Source organism: Arvicanthis niloticus, chromosome 22 (assembly GCF_011762505.2).
Source record: "Arvicanthis niloticus isolate mArvNil1 chromosome 22, mArvNil1.pat.X, whole genome shotgun sequence".
Taxonomy (NCBI): Eukaryota; Metazoa; Chordata; class Mammalia; order Rodentia; family Muridae; genus Arvicanthis; species Arvicanthis niloticus.
The window spans coordinates 30,649,442-30,673,336 of record NC_133429.1 but is presented as its reverse complement, the minus strand read 5'-3'; the positions used below and the strand labels follow the sequence as shown (position 1 = coordinate 30,673,336).

The 23,895-nt window shown below is 44.6% G+C and overlaps 1 protein-coding gene across 2 annotated transcripts in view; it reads right to left on the bottom strand.

Annotated features, from left to right (window-relative positions):
* Pawr (pro-apoptotic WT1 regulator) overlaps positions 1-17,793 on the bottom strand; it is an 83,400-nt gene extending 65,607 nt beyond the window's left edge. The window contains exons 1-2 of one of the 2 annotated variants that reach the window (XM_076920165.1): positions 17,627-17,793; positions 16,548-17,177 (exon numbers count right to left, since the gene is read on the bottom strand). In XM_076920165.1, the coding sequence (XP_076776280.1) occupies positions 16,548-17,048 (501 nt within the window). In that variant the 5' untranslated portion in view covers positions 17,049-17,177; positions 17,627-17,793. Of the gene's footprint in view, positions 1-16,547; positions 17,178-17,445; positions 17,598-17,626 lie in introns of those variants that run through there. The other variant, XM_076920166.1, reaches the window with a different exon arrangement.
* Positions 17,794-23,895: the final 6,102 nt, after the last annotated feature.

Sequence of the window (23,895 nt, the reverse complement as noted above, 5' to 3'; positions counted from 1 at the left end):
CATTGGGCTGCTCCCCTAAGGAGGAGAATGTCAACAGTTTTAGCCTAAAAGCCCACAAAACAGCTAAAATAGGTGTTTCTTTGAAAGAGTTAATCACATTCTTCATTCCTTAAACTACGGCAGGAGGGGGCTCCCTTCATTTTTAAAAATCGTAAGGTTTTTGTTTCCTCTTTTATGTGTATGAGTGTCTTGCCTGCATGCATGTCTACGCATCATGCGTGTGTCTGGTGTCAGAGGCCAGAAGAGAGCATAGATTCCCCAGAACTGGAGTGACAGCCAGCTGTGAGCTGCTACGTGGGTGCTGGGAACTAACTTCTAGTCCTCGCAAGAGCAGCGTGGGGTTTTTTACCACTGAGCCGTCGCTCTAGCTCCTGCTGGTGCAAGAGACAACATGTGTAATACATTTATCACCTTATCCATTTGTATCGCTAATTTCTTAAAGGACAAATCAAATGCCTACTGAATTTTTTTCATTAAAAAATGTTTTTATTTACTTATTTATTTTTTTTTGGTCAATTACATTCTTCAACACATACACACACAAAACCCAAAAAACCCACCTGTGATGGTTTGTTTATGTTTGGCCCAGGGAGTGGCACTACAGGTGTAGCCCTGTTGGAATAGGCGTGGCACTGTGGGTTTGGGCGTTAAGACCTGTTGCGGCCCAAGCTGCCCCACGCTTGGGGGCCAAAAGTGTTGAGAACTGCACTACCCCACATTTGGGGGCCAAAATGTCTTAGACTTCTCTGTCAGTGTTTGAACCCACACTGCCAAAAGCCTTGGGGACTAACTTGTTAGCCTGCACTGCCCCAAGCAGCTCCGGTCTGAGGGTCGGGGTTCAGCAAGAGAGAGAGTGAGGAGGAACTCAAAGAATAGAGACCAGACAGAGTGTAATTCAATCCCGTTTATTCTTCAGTCTCTCTTCTCTCCAAGTCCCAAGTCTTGAGTTCCTAGTCCCTAGTTCCTAGTCCCTAGTGCCTCCAAGTTCTAAGTTACTTCTTCCAAGTGCTAAGTGCCTAATGTCTAAAGTCTAATTCCAAGTTCTTCCTCCAAGTGCCAAGTGCCTAATACCTAATAACTAACTCCAAATTGTACTCCAAGTTGTACTGTCCTAATGCCTAATTCCTACTCCAAGTTGTACTCTCTGAAGTGTCTGATTCTCTGTTACTCCAAATTGTTCTGAACTCTCCTGTCTGCCTCTCGCCTTTTATATGTCTCACTTCTAAGCCACGCCTCTAAGTCACGCCTTTAATCATGCCCTTAGGTCTTGTCTCTAAATCTGATCTCTAAGTCACACCCTTAAGTCACACACCTTTAAGTCTCACACACCCAAGGGAAAATCGTGAGTATCTAAAGCAAGATGTTATCAGAGTGTGCTCAGTTGTTGTAGGCTAATGCAATCAAGTCTCTGGTCAGGGTATATGGCTCAAGATGGCTACAAGGATGATAGCCACCTTCTGTCGGCTCCCCACAAAGACCCTCATCCTAGCTGCCTGGAAGTATTCACTATTCTGCTAGTAGTTCATCTTCAGATGAACATATAGAACTCTCAGTTCCTCCTACACCATGCCTGCCTGGATGCTGTCATGTTCCTACCTTTGTGCTAATAGACTGAACCTCTGAACTTGTAAGCCAGCCCCAATTAAATGTTGTTCTTATAAGAGTTACCTTGGATGGTGGTGTCTGTTTTCAGCAGAAAAAACCCTAACTAAGACACTTCCCTAACTAACCACCACCACCAACATCATCATCATCACCATCACCAGCATCATCATCAGGCTTCTTCCCAAGACAGCATATATCATACGAATATATCAATTTGCATAATATCAAAGTTAACAGGAATGGCTGTAACTGTCCAAATTATTAGTAGGTATTTCCTAATATTCAATGTTAAAGCTGTAGCTCACAATTTTCAAACATAGATATCTAAGTTTCGATACAAGTTTTAAGTGTATATCTCAATATTTGTGATTTTTTAGAGAACTCTGGGAGAAAAAAATTAAATTTATAAAATTGTCACTCCATCTGAATATACTATTCTTTTAAAATTCTTCTTAATCTTAATCTGTTGCAGGATCACACTGTGAACCCTGAGATTGTGTTGTTTACTGGAAAAAAAGCTGTTTCAGCCTAGCACACACATTTAATCCCTTTGGCTAGAATACAGACATGCCCTTAGGACACACTTTTAATCCCAAACAATGAAGGTAAAGTTAGTTTGTAGAAGGAAGCAGTCATGTTTGAAAGTGATGAGTAATTGAGGGGCTGCCAAAGTGAGGAATCAGAGGAAGATTTGACAGAATAGGATAGATATGTCAAACTCTCACGAGAAGAGAGAGGAAAGGGAAGCTACTTAAGAAATCACAACAGAGAGAAGAACAGAGGAGAAGGAAGCAGTTTTATTGCAACAGTTGCAGAGAAAGAACAAGATAGATACTGGTGAAGACAGAATCACCCTGAGAATGAGAAACAACCTATGATTAGAACAGAGTGTTATAGCTAGTTTGAGGTCAAGCAGAGCAATTCAATAGAGGCAAGGAGACAGAAGCCAGTTTGAATCAGCCAGCTTGGAGAAGAGTTTAAGCCAGAACAGCTGAATTGAATCAGCCAGCCAGAGTTCAGAAAGAACTAGGAAGGAGTAAGCTTACTCAACAGTAAATCCAGAGACTGAAAACGTTCTATCTAGGCCTAGATTAGATTGTACAGAGGCTAGAAACTTCCAGGACTAGGCCTAGGTTAGCAGACTGATGCATTAAGCCTCCCATATGACAATTAACAGAAGAATAAAAGATTCTATTACAATCTTAACAAACATGCTGTAGATACTTTCAGGAAACTAGAGTTTCCAGAGAAACTAACAAAAAAACCAAACAACAATTACCTTGCATTCTCATAGTTAGCCTACAAAGTAAATGTTTTGTGATCACTTTTTTAAACTGTAATTCAACAAATGAAGGTATGGGGGATGTAATGCAAGGAAGCAGTCATCTGGCAGGGCACTCACCTAGGGCATCAACTGCAGCACTATCCCATGAGAACCAGGATAAATCAAAGTCAACTTCTATTCACTGAGTACGCAGCTCCCTGTTGCACTTTACCTATCAAGACCTCAAGCCTTCCTCTCTCTTTGCACATAGGCATCAGTCCAGATATGTGACCCTTCTAATACAATGCACACTGCAAGATCACTCCCCTGAAGCCAGTTCTGGACTTTCTACCAGGACCTTCCCTTTAGCTCCTTCCCTTAATGTGTACACAGCTGGTTCATTCCCCCAAATTCATATCTCAATTCAAAAGCCTGGTTTCACAAAAGCCTTCCCCAACGGCCTTGAAGTAGGCCTCTCTCTCTCCTGGTATCCCCTTGCTCAGGCCTCTCCACAGTGCTATTGCCAGACTTTACTCCCTGCCTTTGATCATACACATACCCTTCTATTAGAATCAGTTAACTTACATATCACATGCATGCATGCACACACACATGCACATACACACACCCCTAGTTGTTCTCTATAAAACTGAAAACATAGGCAGTAAAGAAGATAATAATAACATGTGTCCTCATTTGTCCATCACAAGTTTCAATTTTAAGTTTCATTTATTCACGGACTCTACTTGCAGATATAGTTCATCTAAACACAGCAGTGCATGATCACTGAAAGATCTCCCTCAGAGTACATACAAAACCATTATCACAACTAAAAACAGAACCAATACTTCCCCAACACTGTGAAATGCACACTTAGAAGCTGGAGAGATGGCTCAGTGGTTAAGAGGACTGGCCGGGTACATACCCAGCATGGGAAAAGAAGAAAAAAAAAAGGAAAACAAAACTATCAAGACATCAAGTAAATAAATAATACTGTTAAAAACCTGAAAGCATGAATAATATAAGGGTGTCACATTTGCTCGGGTTTATTGTAAAAGGTGACAGTTATCCTGAGCTGAAGCTGGACCCTAGAAAAACCTAACAGAGAAGACAGGCCATTAGCTGCCAATGAATTTCTCAAATCAGAAATTTTGAATAGCTTCAAATTTTTTCTGGGTCTTGCTGTAGTGTGAGTGATTTTGGTTTTGGTTTTGTTTTTCGAGACTCTGTGTAGCCCTAGCTATCTTGGAACTCACTCTGTAGACCAGGATGGCCTCCAACTTCAAAGATCCACCTGCTTCTACCTCCCAAGGGCTGGGATTATCACCTGGTGCGTGAATTAGTTTTTATTTTAACTGTTGTCTTTGAGATTACCAAAGACACTCAATAATCTTATAAAAAAGAGACTTCTAATCTTTCATATGTACTCCATCCAATTGAAGACATTAGCAGAGTTAAAGACACAAGATTCAGAACATAGCAACAAAGTGCATTCGACTCCAGTGTCCCCCAGGTAGAGTCTGACCACAACCTCTGGGACAATCTCCTCATGTCTGTCCTTCCTCCACTCTGCTCTGGTCACTACAGAGCAGCAACTGAGCTTGAACAACCTAAGGGACACACCTCAGTCCAGGAATCCGGCAGCCCTGGCAGCCCCAAAACCCTAAGAACAGATTTAAGGTTTTCACCCATTTTTCTTTCCTAATATAACCTCTATCTCACCGAGGCTTGCTCCTCTGGCCATTCTGCACTTCAAGACTAAACCTCTCTTCTTCATAATCAGTTCTTCAAGAAATGCCTCGCTTTCCTGCTTGCCTCCGATGTGGTGCACCATCTGCCTGACTCAGCTTCTCACTACATCTATCTCAAGACTCTGAGACCAGCGATTCTTGGCTAAGAAACAAATGCAAACTTATCTCATTCCCCACTGGATCTAGACTTGGCAACAGACTTGGGTACAACTCCGAGAGAAGGCACGGGAAGCTGGATTCTCAAAGCTAGGTCTATAAGGGAGGACTCACACACGACACCGTGTCTGACAGGCTATGCTGAACTGTAGCCATCGATCCTACCAGAGGAAGCGGGACACTTTCAGCCTCTGGAGACTCGGTCATGTTTAAATTGGGGGTCTGATTTGCTATTATCTGCTGCATCTGAGCTAACTGGTTTGCTTAGTACCAAAATATAAAATCTTAAGAAAAAAGAAGACAAGAAAGGAAAAGAAAGGTCTCAAATTACATGTTCCTACCACAAAACTTCCTGGGATAGCCAATCCTGAAGGATCTCCTAGGCTGTTCTGTACTAGCAACATAACCTGACAGTATACATTTGATTGGATACATCCTTTATGTTTTTGTTTTGTTTTGTTTTGTTTTGTTTTGTTTTGTTGAGACAGGACCTTAAGTGTAACCCCGGCTGTTCAGGAACTCACTGTGTAGATAGGGATGCCCTTGATCTCAGAGGTCTGCCTGCCTCTGCCTTCTGAGTGTTGGGATTAAAGATTTGGAACACCACGCCTGGCCTGTACACATCTGTATTCTATAACCATCTTAGGCACACATATGATGCACAAACATGCATACATGATGGCAAAACACTCATGCAGATAAAATATGTAAATCTACATAACTCACTTTTAAAGGTTAAAAAAAGTAAAAATTCACGATATAATGTCAAACTTGAAGCTTATTAAATACATATATAAAACTTAATGTGTAAAAAAGAAAATATATCAAACAGGTAAATTTTAATCTATAGTTGATCTTGTTACAAACTTAATTTTTTTTTTTATTTAATACCTTTTTTTTATTTGTTTGAGTGTGTGTGTGTGACACAGAGTATGTGTGGTAGCCACAGGACAATTTTTGGGAATTGTTTCCCTCCTTTCTGATTAATTCTGTCATCAAAAGAAAATAAATGGGCTGGGGGGATGGCTCAGTGGATGAAGTACTTGTTATGTAAGCAGGAGATCAGATCCAAGGTATCCAACGAAAAACTGGGTTGGCTAATGCACATCTGTGACCCTAGCACAGGGTTGGGGAAGAAGCAGGTGCCTAGAGCTTGACAGCCAGCTTTGTCTAGCCAAAAACCCAGGCAAGATCTTCAGTTCACTGAGAGCTTATCTCAAAGGGTAAGGGAAAGGTGGGAGATGGGAAATGGCTCAGAAATAAAAGAGTGCTTGGTATGCAAGCAAAAGTGGAAGTTTGAAAATGCCTGGCCCTTGGGAGTGGCACTATTAGGAGGTGTGGCCTTGTTGGAGGAAGTGGACCACTGTGGGGGTGGGGCTCTGAGGTCTTCTAGGGCTCAAGCCCTGCCCAGTGGTGGAAGAGAGTCTCCTCCCGGCTGCCTTTGAACCAAGATGTAGAACTTTTGGTTCCTCCAGCATCAAGTCTGCCTGCACGCTGCCCTGCTTCCCACCATGATGATAATGGACTGAGCCTCTGAAACTGTAAGCCAGCCCTAATTATATGTTTGCCTTTATATAAGTTGCCCTGGTCATGGTGTCCCTTTACTGCAATAAAAAGCAAAGACACAGGAAGACTTGAGTTTGGATTACTAGCACCCACACGGCAAACAACATGGCCACATGCACCTCAGTGTTGGGGCAGAAGGAACAGGCAGATCCCGTGGACCCGCTGACCAGCCAGCCTAGCCAAAACCCTGGGAGCTCCATGTTTAGTGAAAGACTGTGTCTTCTCGAATGGGGCAGGGCAGTATAGAGCAGGATCTCTGACATCCTCTCTGGCCTCAGCGAATGAATGTGCAGGCATGCACACTCACGCACACACACACACACACATCAGCGAATGAATGTGCAGGCATGCACACTCACGCACGCGCGCGCGTGCGCACATACACACACACACACACACACACACACACACACACACACGTGCACAAATCATTTACACATCATGCACTTGCACAATGAAACAAAACAAGTATCCTTCCTAAAACCATGATTGGGAAAAGCACCGAGTTCCTCAGATATCACAAATAGGAAACAAAGGAGAGGAAGAAACATGTGGGGAAGCTGCAAGAAGAGTGAGAAAGGTTCCTGTCCTCTACGGAATTGTATCCCAAGAAGGATGAGGGGCAGCTAAGAAGGCGACAGATACCTGCCTTTCACAGTCCAAACTCAAGAAACAACAGCAGGCTAGAAACTTCGGAGTGACTTACACCCAGCTCATGTTCTGGCAATTAAAAATAAATAAATAAATAAATAAATAAATAAATAAATAAATAGCATTGCATCGTTTTATTTATGGGGCAGGAGGAGAGTGGAGAGAGTGTCTGCCATGAGGTATACATGGAAGTCAAAAGCCAAGTTTCGAGAACCTGTTCTTGCCTTCATCATGTGGCCCTGGGGACAAACTCAGGTTTTCAGACTTGGCCATGGGCTCTTTGGCGGCTGAGCCCTCTCACTGGCCGAGATTCAGGACGTTTACTGTCAGAGGAGTTTCTTCACCTCACCTCATTTCATTCTGCCCACCTCCAAAATCATTCACAAATGTTTCCGTTATAAAGTTACATTTGTGTTGGATTCTATCCGGGAGTTATTTACTTCCTTTTCTTTTGGTTTTTTTTTTTTTTTTTTGAAATGGAGTTTCTTTGTGTTGACCCTACAACTCACTCTGTAGACCAGGCTGGCCTTGAACTCAGAGATCTACCTGCCTCTGTCTCCCGAAAGCTGGGATTAGACCTGTGCACTACCACTGCCACCCAGCTGCGGGTTACTTTCTAATTCAGGAATCTGAAGTTCTTTCTTTTACCACACACCTATTGTTTGACACTACTTTCTCCAGCTCATTCCTCTTCAGGAGATTTATTTGTTCCCGGAACAAAGAGTCCTCTTAGTAAGGATTTCACATTAGGCAGATAACCTTTTCCTTTCCAGAAACTAATGAGAGTTATTGTAGAAACAGGTATGGACAGAGGAAGGACGCGCCCTGCCAAAATACTCATAAAGAGCAACAGAATCAGTTGGATTCCTTGGCTCACCACTGGAATCCATCCCAAGGTGAGCTGGTCATTCCTCATGAACTGTTCTCTACTCCCCGCTATCCCCCAGTGCCATCTTAGATTCTCTGCACATAAAAGTTACCTCTGATAGAACAGACCCAAGGTGTTTCCAACAATGATAACTGATGTGTGAGCCCTACATCCAAACAGATCGGAAGTCAAGGCTATGTTCTGTCAGGACAGCCTTTGGGCAAGACACAGCTTCCTTGAGGCTCAAATTCTTTGTTTTGTACAAGGATGGGGGGAAAAAAAAAACACCTTGTGAATAAATGTGAAGACGTAATTCGGGGAATCCCCTGCTCTGAATGGCACAGGCAATAACCGACACAAGCAAAAGCAACTTTCTCCCCGCTCCCCCATCTGCTTCTGCTTCAGTGTTGGTCAGAGTCTGGATGTTGTAGAATGTCAGTAAGTTTGTCAAGGACTTAAATCCTAAAAACAACTTCTGTGCCTGCTTTGTGAGTACAACCCGACTATATTGAAATAACTGAATCACCCTGGCTCGCTCTTTCTGCTCAGGGATCAAACCCAGAAACTAACTCACTGCTCTACTACTGAGCTACACTTTCAACAACTATCTTAAAAGATCTACTTTTATTTTTAGTGTTACACTTAGACACACACACACACACACACACACACACGCACAAGTAGTACCCCTTGGAACTAGAGTTACAGGTGGTTTTTAAGCTACGGTCCTCTGGAAGAGAGGTATGCATTCTTACCCACAGGGTCGTCTGTCCAGCCCCAAACTGTGTGTCTTTTACTCATATCCCCAAGCATCATCTTTTGAATAACTCTGTTCTTCACAATAAAGATTTACAATCTTTTCTAATACTAAACATATTCTGCAACTCCAAAAATAATAATAAAAAAAAAGGTAAGCCACACATCATACATCAATTTCTCAACGAAATATTAGTTTGTTTACATGCCCTTAGATATGTTTAGTCTTTAATTAGATTATAAGACATTAGATACTGGTTTCCACCTGATTCTCCTTTCAGTAACTCTATATAATTAGCCTGTGTGTTGATTACAGATCTGTAAACACATTGACCTGCACCACAAACTTTCATATCCAACCATCCTAGCAAAACCATAACTAAACAATGGCTTTCAAAACCTAATGGTCCTACTTCTTGATATTCAGCACGAAACAACGCTGCTTGAAACATGTTTCAAGCATTTGTTTCATAGGAACATATGAAACATATGGGCTTGTAGTGCTCGCCTATGACCCCTGCCCTTTTGGAGGCAGAGGCTGGAGGATATCTGCGAGTTCAAGTCCAATATGGTCTGCATAGAGACCTTGTTGTCTCTGGGGAAGGGTGGGAGAGAAGGGACGGAGGGAGGGAGGGAGGGAAGGAGAGAGGGAGAGATGGGAGAAGAGGAGAGGGGGAAGAAGGAACAGAGGGAGAGAGGGAAGGAGAGAGATGAGAGAGGGAGGAAAGAATCAAGGATGGGATGGGAAGGGAGGGAAAGAGAGGGAGAGGAAAGGGGAAAGGAGAGGAGGGGGAGGAAGGAAGGAAGGAAGGAAGGAAGGAAGGAAGGAAGGAAGGAAGAAAGAAAGAAAGAAAGAAAGGAGAATGGGGAGAGGGAGAAGAAGGGCTAGTTAAGAGTGGGAAGGGGAGAAGGAGCGGGGAATTAGATGAATATTTCTGACTAGCACCAAATCATATATTAAGATTTGAACTTGGAGCTATGTCTACCTTTGAGATGTACTGTTTTGCCACTTCTAGAGACTCAGTGTTCTTACAGATCACATGTGTCGCGGTGCCAGGTAAGCTAAAGGAACAGCTGCCTGAGGCAGATCCTCTGTGAGCCAGCATGGCTCTACTACAGTTGGCTGGAACAAACAGGAAGTTCCCTCTTCTCCAAGTCTGTAACGAACCAGCTGCTAGTCCACGAAGCCAACAGCCTAACAGGTTACAGTAGGAAGCAAAGAAAAACTAATCTAATCTAATGCATCTGCATCTAATACACGCTTTGATAAGAAGGCCAGAAAACCATTACAGAGTTTGAACTGTCTGCTGTTAAAGGTATCCATAAATGTATCGCGTGCTTTGCCCTTTTCCTAAGTAAAACATGAGTGACAGATAAGTTCCAGTTACATATAAACATTATATGCGGGGCTGGAGAGATGGCTCAGTGATTAAGAGTACTGACTGCTCTTCCAGAGGTCCTGAGTTCAATTCCCAGCAACCACCTGGTGGCTCACAACCATCTGATGCCCTCTTCTGGTGTGTCTGAAGACAGCTACAGTGTACTCATATAAATAACAAATAAATAAATCTTTAAAAAAAAATAAATATTACATGTGTTTCTCTATGGTTTAGGCTGTTGACAAATGCAGGACAGACAAGAAGCAAAGTAGAAGCATTTTGCATTAAATACCTCACATTATATAAGTACTTAAAGTGATATAAACTTCCAAGGATATCAAGTGATTTGTTAAACTATAAGTTTTAACAGGAAAAAAAAATGATTGCCATCCTTTTATCAAGACCACTATACAACAAGTAGTTATCAATATAATTCATATAATCATTTGAACATTCTATAACTTTTTTTTTTGAAACAATGTCTCCCTTCAGAGGTCAGGCAGGTCCCAGACCCCCATCTCCCTGCCTAAGCCTCCTAATGTTTCTGTCTTACCCACATCAATATGTTAGAAGCACATGACAATTAGATAGTTTCATTGGATAAACCAGTAAACTAAAGGCTATTCAAGTCAGGTCTTGTCAAACTTGACAAGTATACACACACACACACACACACACACACACACACACACGAATCCTTCAAGAACACGTCAAAACACAGTCTCAGGTGACTCCCTCTACCCAGGTGGGTCTGAGAAGTCTGATGAAAATAACAGGTAAGTGTCACACAGATGGTCTGTCCCCCACAGAAGTCACAAAAGATGCTGCTTTTAGCTAACATGGTTCAACTTTCAAGCAATGCCAAGCTCCACTGTTTTTTCCCTATGCATCAAAACTCTCAAGGCACGCAGGCCTCAATGAAAAACCCAAAACAAGTGTAAAACTTCATATTCTATTAACTACCTCTAGCATCAAATTCTGGTAGAAACTACCGGTGGCAGGTGCCCAAGTTTTTAAAAAATGTAAAAATGAAGGAAGGAGTACATCAGAAGTTCTTTTCCGTGAAAGATGGAAAAGATTGCTATTAAATTACTTAAAATTACTACCTTGTCAGTTTGAATGCTATTGTACTTTACTGAGTAGAAGACTGGGCAACTACAGGTTCCAGAACATAAAGAAAACTCCAGACAAAAATATGAGCCTGTTTATAGAGCACAGTCTATGCATACAATGAAGGAACACAACTACCCATTCATTTCTTGCTCGCTGGGAGTCACATCGAGGGCCTCATGCCTGTTAACAAGAGCTCCAGCAAGAACAATAGGTCCCCAGCCCCGTAGTTATACACTGTTAAAAGGACAGATTTTATGGTATGTGGATCTCTCCACTTTTAAAGGTGGAAAAAAAGGAACCTGAGAAAACTGCAAGCCCTGACATTTACCAACAATTTTAAACTTCCAAAACATTTTGTATCAGTATTTTGTTTTTGGTTTTTTTTGTTGTTTTTGGTTTTTTTTTTTTTTTTAGTTTATTTTATTTTCTGTGCATCAGTGTTTTGCCTGCATGTCTGTCTGTATAAGGGTGTTGGATCCTGCAGTTGCAGACAGTTGTGAGCTGCCATGTGGGTGCTGCAAATCCAGGGACCTCTGGAAGAGCTGTCAGTGCATCTAACCACTGAGCCATCTCTCCAGCCCCTGTCAGTATTCTTATGAGGGCCTCCAGGTAGATTAAGAAATAAATGCCTTTTGGTATTCCCATCGTGTTCCAGACTGTCTACCTTTCTGTGTGATGAATCAGCAGTCACTACCAATGACTCAGATAGAGAAAATCTGACATGTGAATAAGGGAACAGTGCATACACTAAAGCCACTTAGGACAGCGGGCTTGCTATGTACTGAGAACATTTCCTAATCGCCCGGGATTTATAAGGTTTACTAAGTAGAACATGCCCCGTGCAGGGTCCAGCAGACAGCCTGAGTAACTGCTGTCTCAACGGTACTCCTGCAAAAGTGCTCTCTACATCAAAGGATCCCCCAGCCTCAGCACTGAAGGCCTGGGTTCAAATGCTGCAGTAGCAACTCTTGACTCAAAAACAAAACAAAACAAAAAAAAAACAAAACAAAAAAAAAAAACAAAACAAAACATTTGAGTAGTATTAAAGTACATATTTTTAAACTGCTAACAAAAAAACTATTTTGTATTTTTTTCCATTTTGATTGCACCCTGGTGTTAGACACCTTCTGAAGCAAACTAGAGAGGAACAGAACGTGAGCTCTGAGCCTACAGATTATGCCCTCATTTCTTTCTATTCAACTCCAAACGTCATGGGCTCTCTTTTTCAACTGCCAAACTATCAGTGACAACTTTAATAAAACCGAAGGGGGAGAAAAGATAAGGAAATATGCTAAATAGTACAAGGTTGACTCCTTAAAAATCCGTTTTCTTCCCCGCACAGACACATATTAAACTACTGCCCTGTCGCTTACTGTGTGCGTTCCTTTTTAATCCGTAGATCATAACTGTCATGTTTATATCCATATAATCTTGGGTCACTTAAAGTCTAAACCTCTTCCTACTCTGAGCACCTCAGCCCTGCAGGTAGAAGGGTTACACAGCAGCTGGCTTTTAACATAAAGCCTTCAGTGCTATCCTTAGCTAGCAAAGAGTCCTGTTTTCTGTGGTCACTATCTTCAGGCAGTACCTCTGTAAACAGAGCAGACAGACAACTGTCTGAGAAGCGCTCAGTGCTGCTGCATCTTTAGAAGTCGGTGTACCACTTAGAGGTGAAGCCATGCCCATCCTTCTCGCCACATTTCCTTCCTAGACGTGGGGAGTATCCGTGGACAATGCCTGTGTCCTAGCCGCTTCTATATCCCCAGACCGTGACCCGATGGCTCTTAACCCTGACTCACATTAGAACTACATGGGGAGTTTATAAAAATATTAAGGCCTGGGCTCCATTCCCAAACCCATTAAATCACATGGGAGTGGGAGTGGAGGGCAGGGAGGGCCAAGAATCAGCGAGGGGGGGAAGCATTTATTTTTAAGTCCTGCACATGATAGCAACAGGCTGCCAAACTTAAGAAGCACAACTCTTTGACACTTAAAAATACTGCATGTGTGCCACAAACAATACTGCACGTGTGTGCAACCGTCCACGAGATTGTGCAGACGGGGATGTATGCACGGAAGTAACCGTGACTCGACCCAAGAGCCACATCCTCAAGTTGGTCCCAGCTCAATCCTCTCTTCCCTCTAGACAGAGCATGACATTAATACCAACAGAGGGCTGTGGTCCCATGCTTCTACACTGGTAAGTCAGGGCTAAGTCTTACCCTTCTTCCTAGAGTCCAGCCTTCCCCTCTCCAAATCTATACCATTCTATTCTTGTTGTGCCCAGTCTCCTTACACGATGACACCGTGAACACAGGCATGTAATGACCATCTGTCTGGTTTCAAAAACGCAAACACTAGTATCAGGTAGCATTCTATGTCCTAATTATCCAACTTACAGCTAGTCACTACCACACTGGAAAGGGAGAAAATGGTAAAAGTCAGAGGAAACTTCAAAACCCCCAACTAATGAAAACTATAGCGTTTGCCTCACTAAAGGATATCTGGAAATGTGGACTTTTACGCTCCACCCCCACAGTATCTGCCTTGTGTTCTGTCCTTCATCGGGTGGTTTTTGGCTTTTAACCTGTTTCTCTGCAGCAATATAACTAAGACAATAGAATAATAAAGTGAGCTAGTGAAAGCCAGATCACACTCATCATGCTGGAGGATGTTTAATCAGCACACGTGGGGGGGGGGGGGGATGGGGAGCAGGCTGGTTTCACTTTTTATTCCAGGCTGGCCCCAACCACAAAGAGATCTGCCCTGCCCTGTCTCTGCCTCTGCCTCTGCAGTGGGACTGAAGACATGTACCACCACAGCCAACCATATGGACTTCTTGAAGGAACAGTGTTTTTCAACCCCTGAAAAAGGTCCTTTAGGCCCGTGTCAGGGTAATGGGGGATAAACTTAGTTGGGAATATTGCGTGAGCAAATCCAAGCATCACTCGACAGTAGACAAAATATACCTTTGTTTCACTACTGACAGGTGGGCAGTACCTAAGAAGTTTATAAAATACAGCTTACTAGGAGTGTTAACGTATGTAGCCCACAAAAACCCTTCAGCTAAGTGGACTTCACTGTTCAACTAGAAGAAATGGCATACAATTCTAAGTCAGCAACGATCTGAAAGACAGGAAAATGGTTCGGCTTCAAAGTTTTTTGCAATATATACTCCACAACTGGTAAAACCATCTAAGAAATTAAAAAAAAAAAAAAAAAGGCTAAAATTCTAAAACTCAGGGAAGGAGACAGTGGAGAAGCCTGCTAATTAGATACTGTGGTAAAATATGGCTTTGCTTTGTTGGGTCCTCCAGCTTGAAATGGAGCCAAGGTTACCAGTAAAAGAAAGCAATCCTCAATTCCCTATTCAATAAAAAAGGTTCAAATTCCACAGACAAAAAAAAAAAAAAAAAAAAAAAAAAAAAAAAAAAAAAAAAAAAAAAATGGTACCCTGGGTTGTTTGTTTTTAAGGAAGATTAAATTTAGGAGTTGCCAACACCCAAACGAAAAACATTCCAGAGTATTAGGCTCAATTACAGTGGGGAGACATCCTACATTCCCAGTACTAGTCTCCCTCACTCAGAGGAGGACCCATTAACAAAAGATGTTTCTTACAATATACACCCTACTTATTGTTCCTGGGTTGGTTTTTTTTTTTTTTTTTTTCAAAGTAATTTAAAAATATATATAATTTTAGCACAAGCAGCCAGACCCCCCCCCCCCAAAAAAGTGTAACATCTGCCAACATATTTCCCAAAATAAGACCCCTGTCAGATGAACCCTGAACGCAGAGTGGAGATGGCAAGTTCTTTTATTTGGACCATAAGCTGCTTTTAAAAAATAAAGCTGAGGAATGCAGTCTTTCCAAAGCGTTGTCTTCAGTTCCCCTTAACCTTCATAGTTTTACATTATAAAAAAGAAGAAACCTGGAAATTTGATTACCATTCTTATGAATTCCTTTGAAAGCAACTTTAATGAGTAACAGATATCTTGAATTAAGTGGTAAGCCACCAGGACAGTTGTTCTGGCTGATAAAAAAAAAAAAATCTCTGAGACATTCACATAAAAGAACAAAAATACATCCTACAGAGACACACTGATTCTCTAGGTATGGAAATCATATTAATACTTTAAATTGTGATTCTAATATACTCATTACTACAAACTACCTAACCCACAATTAAAATTAGTAAATTGGTGGGGGTTAGGGGTGGAGACAGACTCCCAAACACATAGCCCTGACTGGTCTCAGACACCCCACCTTCCTGCCTCAGCCTCAGAGGGCTAGAATTACAGCCCTGGCTTTTTAATGTGGTTTTATGTTTTGTTTTGTTTAAGCAGGTGCTAGGGATCAAACACTGGGCCTTAATGCGTCCTAAGCAAATGCTCTACCACCGAGCTACATTCCCAGCCCCAAATTAGTAAATATTTTAACAGTCCTTTAATAGATAACAAGGCCAAGAATTTTTTAAAAAAAAAAAAGTTGTGGGTGGAGAGTTAAAACTAAAAAGCCATCGAGTAAAAGATGTGGCTTCCTCGAGTGAAACACATTGGTTCAAACCACTTCCTCCCAACAGTTTTGGAATTGCTTCCTTTCAGGTGCGATTATATACTTGGTTAAAAATCTTTCAAACAGTTCTCTAATAGAACACTCCTGCTGCCTGAAGAAATGTTTGGTGACATCACACACACACAAACACACACACGTGCGCGCACAAGCGCACACATCTCTCACAGATGTTTTCCCAATCGTTCAAGACCACAATGAGTTCCTGAACCTCCAGAACTTAGTTTGTACAGCATCTCTGCTGTCTAAAATACCCCTGGGGGCGGGGTGGGGGGTAGGGGTGATGCATGATGCTACAGTACAGACTTTTACTCGGGTTTACTGCGAGATAACGCTGTCTTAGATATTGCTAAGGTTACGCTTTCTTTACAGGTGCTTTTCCTTGTAAACACTGCTAGGGAAGTGGAGATAAAACAACCTGATAGCCCGAGATGGACACGTGGGAAACCAGACGACGTCATCGCCTCCACGAATCGATTTTCCTAACTGATCTCAGAGAGAGAGAGAGAGAGAGAGAGAGAGAGAGAGAGAGAGAGACAGAGACAGAGACAGAGACAGAGAGACAGAGATAGAGAGACAGAGAGAGAGAGACAGAGAGACAGAGAGAAGTCTAGGCTGCCAAATCGTGGGGAACACCAACTGCCTATCATTCTAAAGCAATAACCCGGTTCCAGGGACGGAAAAAGAGCACGTGTCCAACTAATCTGGGTCGGGGGAACTTTCCAGCAATCATTTGCTCCAAGTAAAACTCCATCCCCCTGCTGCAAAGAGTGGAAGGGAACTCCGGGTCCCGGACCGAGGGAGCTCCCTGGTGGAAGACACTGGAGGCGGCCCCTAGCCCCGCACCGGCCCGCCCCGCCCGGCTCACCTCCGCCGCGGGGATGTTGACCACGCCGGTGGAGCGGCGCTTCTCCCGCAGCTTCCTCTTCTCGATCTGTCCCTTGCCTTTCCTGGCGCTGGGCCCCGAGCTGCGGCCCTTCTCCGGAGCGCTATCCGGCTCCTCCTCGTCGCCCCGGGACCCCGGAGCTCCAGCGGCCGCAGCGGCGCTAGGGCACTCGTCGTCCGGCCGCCGCGAGCCGGGAGCCGCGCGGGGTAGCGTGGATGAGCTATGAGCGCAGTTCAGGGCGCCGGGCCCCGGGGCGGCAGGTGCGGCCGCGCCCGCGGAGCCGTGGTTGAGCTCCGAGGTCCCCGGGGCAGCAGCGGCGGTCGGGGCCAGCGATCCCGCCGGGGACTTGGCGGCTGGATCCCCGCCGCTCGAACCCGGGCCCGCGGGGTTCTGCTTGGCGCGCATCTTCTCGCGCTTCGCCTTCCACTCCTCCAGGAAGTCCGTGGTGGTGCTGCCGCCGCTCCGGTAGCCGCCGGTCGCCATGTTCCCAGAGGGGCCGGCGGGGGCGCCCCTCACGCCGCGACTCCCGACTCCCGCCGCCGCCGCCGCCTGCCCGGGGAGCGTGAATGCGATGGGGATGGCGCGGGGCGAGCGCGCTGCCCGACCGACGCTCTGCAAGGAAGCACACGGGGCGGGCGGGGGTTGGGGGGGCGCGGCGTCAGGTCCCCGGGGCGGCCACGGGACAGAGATCGCCGCGCCCTCGGCGTGCCCGCGCGTCCCAGCCGCCAAGTTCGCAGGGCGCACCTCCGAAGAGCACCCCGAGAACTCCGACCCCGGGGGGGGTGGGGAGGAGGAAGAGAGAGGCGGGCCCCACCCTCGCCGCCCTCTCCGTCCCACCCAGGTCCGCGACCCCGCACCGGGACACCCGCGCCGCTGCCACCTGTGTGCACAGCTCCCCGCGATTCCCATTCCGCTCGCGCGGGCCTGAGCTCCGCGCCGCGGACGCCTACATTCCGAGACCGGACAGGGAGCCCTCAGCCGGCTGAAACCGGAGGGGACGTGTCCAGCGGAGAGGGGACCCGGGCGCGAGTCCGGAGCCGCCGGCCCGGAGAGCTCCTTACCTCCGAGAAGTTTTAGGTGGGACAAGGCGCGGGGCGGGGATGAGGGTTGTCCAGGTGAGCCGGAGCGCCCGGGACGCGCACGACCAAGCAGCGGCAAACTCGCCGGCCAGAGCTCGGGGGCTGTCCCTGGCTGGAGGGAGGGAGCGAGCGAGGGGCGGAGGGGGGCGGGAGCCGAGCGGGGCCGAAGAGGGGCGGAAAGGGCCGAGTCCCTGAGGCCAGAAAGAGGAGGAGGAGGGAGTGCCCCCGAAGCCACGCCCTCCGCGCTCAGGTGCGCGGCGCCCCGCCCCTCCCACCGCTCCGCCCCTCCCACCGCCCTGCCTCCTCCCTCCCCGGGCGCGGCTGGGGCGCCTGCAGCGGGGACACCTCCTTCCCAGGCTCGCCACCTCGCAGCGGGCGACCTTCCAGCTCATCTGATTCTAGGGCGGGATCGGCCGATCCACGCCCCTCTCCTCACTCCTCTTCCCCGCCTCTCCGGTCTCCCACCACTCTTCCTTTTAAGTACAAGACCGTAGTATTTCTAGGGAAAGTTGTGACTTGCCGGAGGAAAAGTGCTACCAGCTAGGGATGATTCAGGACCTGGCTCGCCAGGGTGGGGAAATACCCACACAGTCCCTTCCCCTCGCCGCCCTCCTCCTTTCCAGATGCAAGGGGGTGGCAGGTAGGAGTCTGAGAAACCCAGCAAGCCCCTTCAAAAGCAATGAGTGTCGTAGTAAAACGGGAGTTAGTTAAAAGGAGAGGCTAAAATGATCGATGAATTATCAAGAGTTTGTTATTCTTTCAAGCTCTTGTTGGCAATTCTTCCCATCTTCACGCTGTCTCTACACCGATTTTAGACGGATTTAGCAGCAAGTGTCCTCACCAACGTCGTAAAGCTGGATAGTCGCTGGTTTTCCATCTTTACTATGCCCACGGATGAGTCCATCCTCACCTGTCATCAGGGCTGAGGGGACTTAGCTCTCACATGCGCGCAGTATCAGAGTGCATCATTTTCAGGGGCTATGAAACCATGCCTTCATTTCCCAAACAGTAAGAGTCCGGAGGGTCATCATCGTTTTCCTCAGGTGACACAATGTAGGTAAGGAGGCAGCAGGTAATAATGACTACACCATTGGGCACAGGCAATAATGACTCACAGGCTTGCATTTCTCAGAAGCAGTTCTGGTCTTTGGTCAGCCTGTTGGGCTGGACATAGATTAACTTGGAGAAGGCTTAGAAAGGTTGCTTGGTAAAAGGCCTCTCCGAGAGAAGAGTTTAATAGATAGATAGATAGATAGATAGATAGATAGATAGATAGATAGATAGATAAGCAAACAAACAGGCTGACTTCAAGCCTAGCTGGTACCAACTTAGGTACGCTGTGTAGGTTTCTCGGTTTTGTTTTGTTTTTCTGAGGCAAGATGGAGCCTGATTATAAATGTTCACATTCGTGTGTTACTTACCTGAGGATGCTCGCTTGGAAGGATTGTAAACCTGTCTGGAAAGAGGACAGGCTCGGCATGGATACGCATATGTAAATTACCACACAGATCTTTAGTGCATGTTTAAATTCTCTGAATTCAGTAGCTTTCTTTACTATGAAATATATATACATGGCTTAAAGCTGTTTTAAGACTCTGATTGTGGTGTGCTTGATTCAAGGACTACTTCTGATAATAAGATTTCAAACAATCATAAGTTTCTGTCTGGGAAGACAGGAAGTAAAAGAAAGGAAGAAAAGACAAGGTAAGGAGTATATATTAACTTGAAAACAATATACCATGAATGAAGAAGGGTAACACTTATAAATACGAATTTATCTCTTAATCGTCTCTGAGTCAGGAGGGCTGGCTTGCTTGGCTTTGGGTAAGTTGCTTCACTTCTGTGCCTCTGTTTACCTGCGCATAAAATGGGATAATGATAGTTCCTCCATCGTAAGAGCATTGTGAAAGTGCCTCGGGTCCTTAGATAAAAGGTAATATGTGGGAACCAGAGCAGTTACTAGTCTATAAAGTGCCCAGGGAATCGTGGATGAAAGAGATTGTTAAGGTACAAAGCACTCCATTTTGTTATTGTTATCACTTATTATACCCTTTGTCTTGACTTTAGCGTTCTCAGTATTCCCAAAGATGCATTGCACAACCGAGCTGCTTCCAACATTAGAGCAAAGTATTTAGCTGAGTCAAGCCTCAATGGCAAGATGTTTGCATATCTTTATGTATAGACTCCTGGTGAAATAATCCTCAGAGCTCAGTTTCTCAGCCTCCACAGGATTGACATTTGGGGCTGGGTGGATCTTTGTTCTGTTGTTTGCTTCTTCGTTCATTGTAGTAGACTTAGCATCAGCTTGGACTTTGGCCTTCCAGACGCCAGAGGCATCCACCACCCCCTCTGTGGCATCGCCAATTTCTCCTAGTCAACAGTAAAAGCCTCTGAGTTGGCCCCAACATAACTCATTTTCATGAACCACTTGAACTTAGTCAGAGAGGAGACTATGATAATGCTCACAAAGGAAGCGAGATCTTATTTGAAACTGTCAAAGTAAAAAAAAATAAAATAAAAAAATATATATATATATATATGTACACACACTAACCCTCGCTTATATTTTCCAGACAGTAGACCAGCTGTATTGTGAACTAGCCTATTTGTATGAGTTGAAATAATAATGAACAGTATATTGGGAAAATATTTTTTTCTTACTTTAGTGCAAATATCTCTAGAGCATATACTTCATCCCCAAATCAAAATACTAGACAAGGAAAGTGTGAAAGCTGAGTACTTGAGTTCTACAAGGGTTCCAACAAGTGCCACCAATTCCCCTTACCTTCCCCACCACACACACTGAAACGACAATAAACTCTTCATTGTGTCTGACAATGTAGGCTTCAGTGCGCATTGTTTAAATGTACTTACCTTGTCTTCTCCTTTTCGGTTTGCCCATTTTTTGAGGAAAATGAATTCTCTCAGGCTACCCATGAATACATTTTTCTTACTCTTAAATTCCCAACTGTACCTTAGGTCATGATTTTTACTGAATACCCATCCCATGTTCGTAGAGTTATGACAACACGCTGTGACCCTGGGCTGTGTGGTGTGCTATGATTTCACTTCTTTTGTTTTTACAATGTCATTTCCTTGTTATAAAAGTATCCCTTTGCAGTGAAAGCTCACTTCCACTTTCTTTTTCAATTACTCGTATATTTTTTATATGCTGCTTCTAAGTTGGCACCCAAATTTTCCTCTTCTCAATCACTAATTTTTTTAAAATATTTATTTATTTTATATATATGAGTACACAGTAGTTGTCTTCAGACACACCAGAAGAGGGCATCGGGTCCCATGACAGGTGGTTGTGAGCCACCATGAGGGTACTGAGAATCGAACTCAGGACCTCTGGAAGAGCAGCCAATGCTCTTAACCACTGAGTTATCTCTCCAGCCCTGGATGTTGGCTAATTTATTGGCTTTGTTTTGATTTTCCTGGGAGACGTGACTCCTGGGTTTCAGTGTAGCTTCAATACTGGTCAGAGCACTCATGATTCAACTTCTGAAGACTAAGAATTTCCAGCAGTTTCACAGAGTCTGGTAAGACAACCTCCTTGCTACAAGCCCTACAGAAGTCTCTTGATTTTTCTTTAGTTCTTTCTTTTTCTTTTTTGTTTGTTTGTCATTGTTTGTTTATTTGGTTTTTTTTTTTTTTTTGGTTGACTTTGAGACAGAGTTTCTCTGTGTAGCCTTGGCTGTCCTGGAACTCACTTGGTAGATGAAGCTGGCCTTGAACTCAGAGATCTGCCTCCTGAGTGCTGGGATGAATGACATGCATCCCCATTTGATTCTCAACTAACCTGGGTTCCACACAGAGGTTTATACTGTTGCTTCCAATTTTATCTCTGTGTGTACGATGTATGTGTGCATGCTCACACATGCATTCATGTGTGTGTGTGTGTGTGTGTGTGTGTGTGTGTGTGTGTGTGTGTGTGTGTGTATGTGTGAGCACTTGTGTAGCTCACATGTGGAAGTCAGAGAAGACCGTCCGGTATCAGCACATACCTTACACCTTGTTTTAGACAGGATCTATCTTCAATAGTTACCACTTGGTGTAGAAGTATTTTTTGTGGGGATTTTCTACAACCCCCTTGTCCCATCAAATAACTTCGAGACATTTCTACACCTGCTCTAGCCCATTTTAGCTCCAGAATAAAGACACAGACTATATATTTTATCAACAAGCAGCAAGCCTAAGTTGGGCAGGTCTAAGCTAGTCTAACCCTCCAAGGCTGCCTACTTCCCAGCCACAAGGTCTTTTCCCTTCAATCTGAGTCTTCCCTGGCTCCCTCTGGTCTGTGTGTGTTTTCATGTAGACTTCCTTGCCAACGTTTTTGCGACAACTCCTCATGGTCCTTCTCTACTCTCTGATCTCCTTTGAGATCCCTCATCACTACCGAGATCAGAAATCCCACCCTATTCTTTTCTCTTCTGCCCAGCTTGTTGGCTCATCAGCTCTTCTATTAACCAATCAGAGGTGATGGAAAACAATTTTTCCATAACATAGAGACAGGAGATGGTTGACCACGCCATCGTCCCGACTGCAACCAGATGTCTGGGCATAGAAATCAAAATCTAAATATAGAGGGCAACTTGAATAACCAGTGAGGGTTTTTGGGGGGTGGGGGAAGCTACTAACAGGAGTATGGGCCACGATAGTTACTGGAGCAGAGACAACTCAGAAAAGCAGCTCCGTCACCAAAAAGTCCATCCAAGCATAAAAGGAAACTCACAAGAGCTGTATCCCAGGAACCTCCTGCATAGCATGTGGGTAGCTCAACAGACCCAGAATCTTTCCCCTCCACAGCTCTCTTCATCTTAGCATCAACTGACTATCAATGTTCATCTCCCATCCATGCTATTTCATATAACCACAAGCTCCGTGAAGAAGAGTCAGAAAATCTTTGAGTACTATACCCCTACCACACCCTTTTAAAGGATAAAGTTCCCCGGACTCCAAGACCCAGTCTTGTCAGTGTTGTATTTCTCAGTCCCCATGTTCACTGTCAACAGTCTGGAAAAAGGATTGTCCCTTGTCACTGCCGTCACTACTGTTACATCCACTCTTGCCGTTCTTCTCATAATTTCCCAACGGTCTTTGCTTTCTCCTACTCCATTTATGGATTCACTACTTGTCAAAATTGCCAGCAAGCTTCATGTTGACAAACCCAGCACTTCCATTGTTTAAAAATTCCTACTCAGCCTCTCTTTATCATTTGGCAATAATGATTCTTTCTTTTGTTCTTTCAATTTTCCCTTTTGTAATTTAATCACCAAAAGAATATTTATTTTCTCCACCAACTTCACCAAGGCATTTTCTTCCTCTTTTCTACCCAGTCCTCTTCTGCTTAGCCTCAAGAAGCCTGGGTTAACCCAGAACATAGTTATTATTCTTGTTCCTATTTTCCTCAGGCAACATTCTCCCTAGACGATTCCATGGAATCTCGTGGTTTTAGAAAGCACTGCCAAATTAATGCCTTAAAGTAACCTTTTCCTCTCTAAATTCTAAACTTTCGTGATCTATTTCCCTGGGTGACATTTCCAAGTAGCTGTTTAAGCATCTTCCCAAAGTGAAACTCTGGCTAAGCAAAACTCTCCATCCTCTCTCTATCTGATCCAACCTCACTCCTCTCCCTATTTTGATAAATAGAGTTGCCGTCAATCCAGTGGTTCAACCAAAAGCCCCAAAGGCTTCCTTGCTTCTTGTGTTTCCCTTACCACCTCAATCCATTACGTCATTCTCTCAGCCACGATTTCAAAATTCAATCCTTAGAGCAACCAGAATGATCTCCAAATATAACCAGATGTACGAGCCCTTCAAGATTTCTTTCCTTGTATTTACTCCCACAAACACTCTGTGTCGTCGGTTGTGGCTCAGGCCAGTGGCATTCTTCGTCAGCATCTGTGTGGTACTTGTTCTGCAGACGTGCAGAAAGTAAAGGAATGGAGCCATGGAAGCTTCCACTAAGATGTCAGCGTCTGGGAGGCAAGGCAGAAACTTGCTGCTGAGCTGGAAGCCCAGCAGACAGCACCTGATGGATGGGTAATGAATGCCTTGTAAAACTATAGGCATGGTAGTATGAAGGGTACCACCCTTTATATGGTAGACTGTTAAGAGAGCTGCCAACATCAGTGTCAGAGCGCAACCGTGTAAGCAACAACTAGCCAAGCCATAGGGTCAAGGCCTGCAATGTTTGGGGCTACTACTTACTGTACTGTGCACAGGATTGAGCTACGTGTATGTAG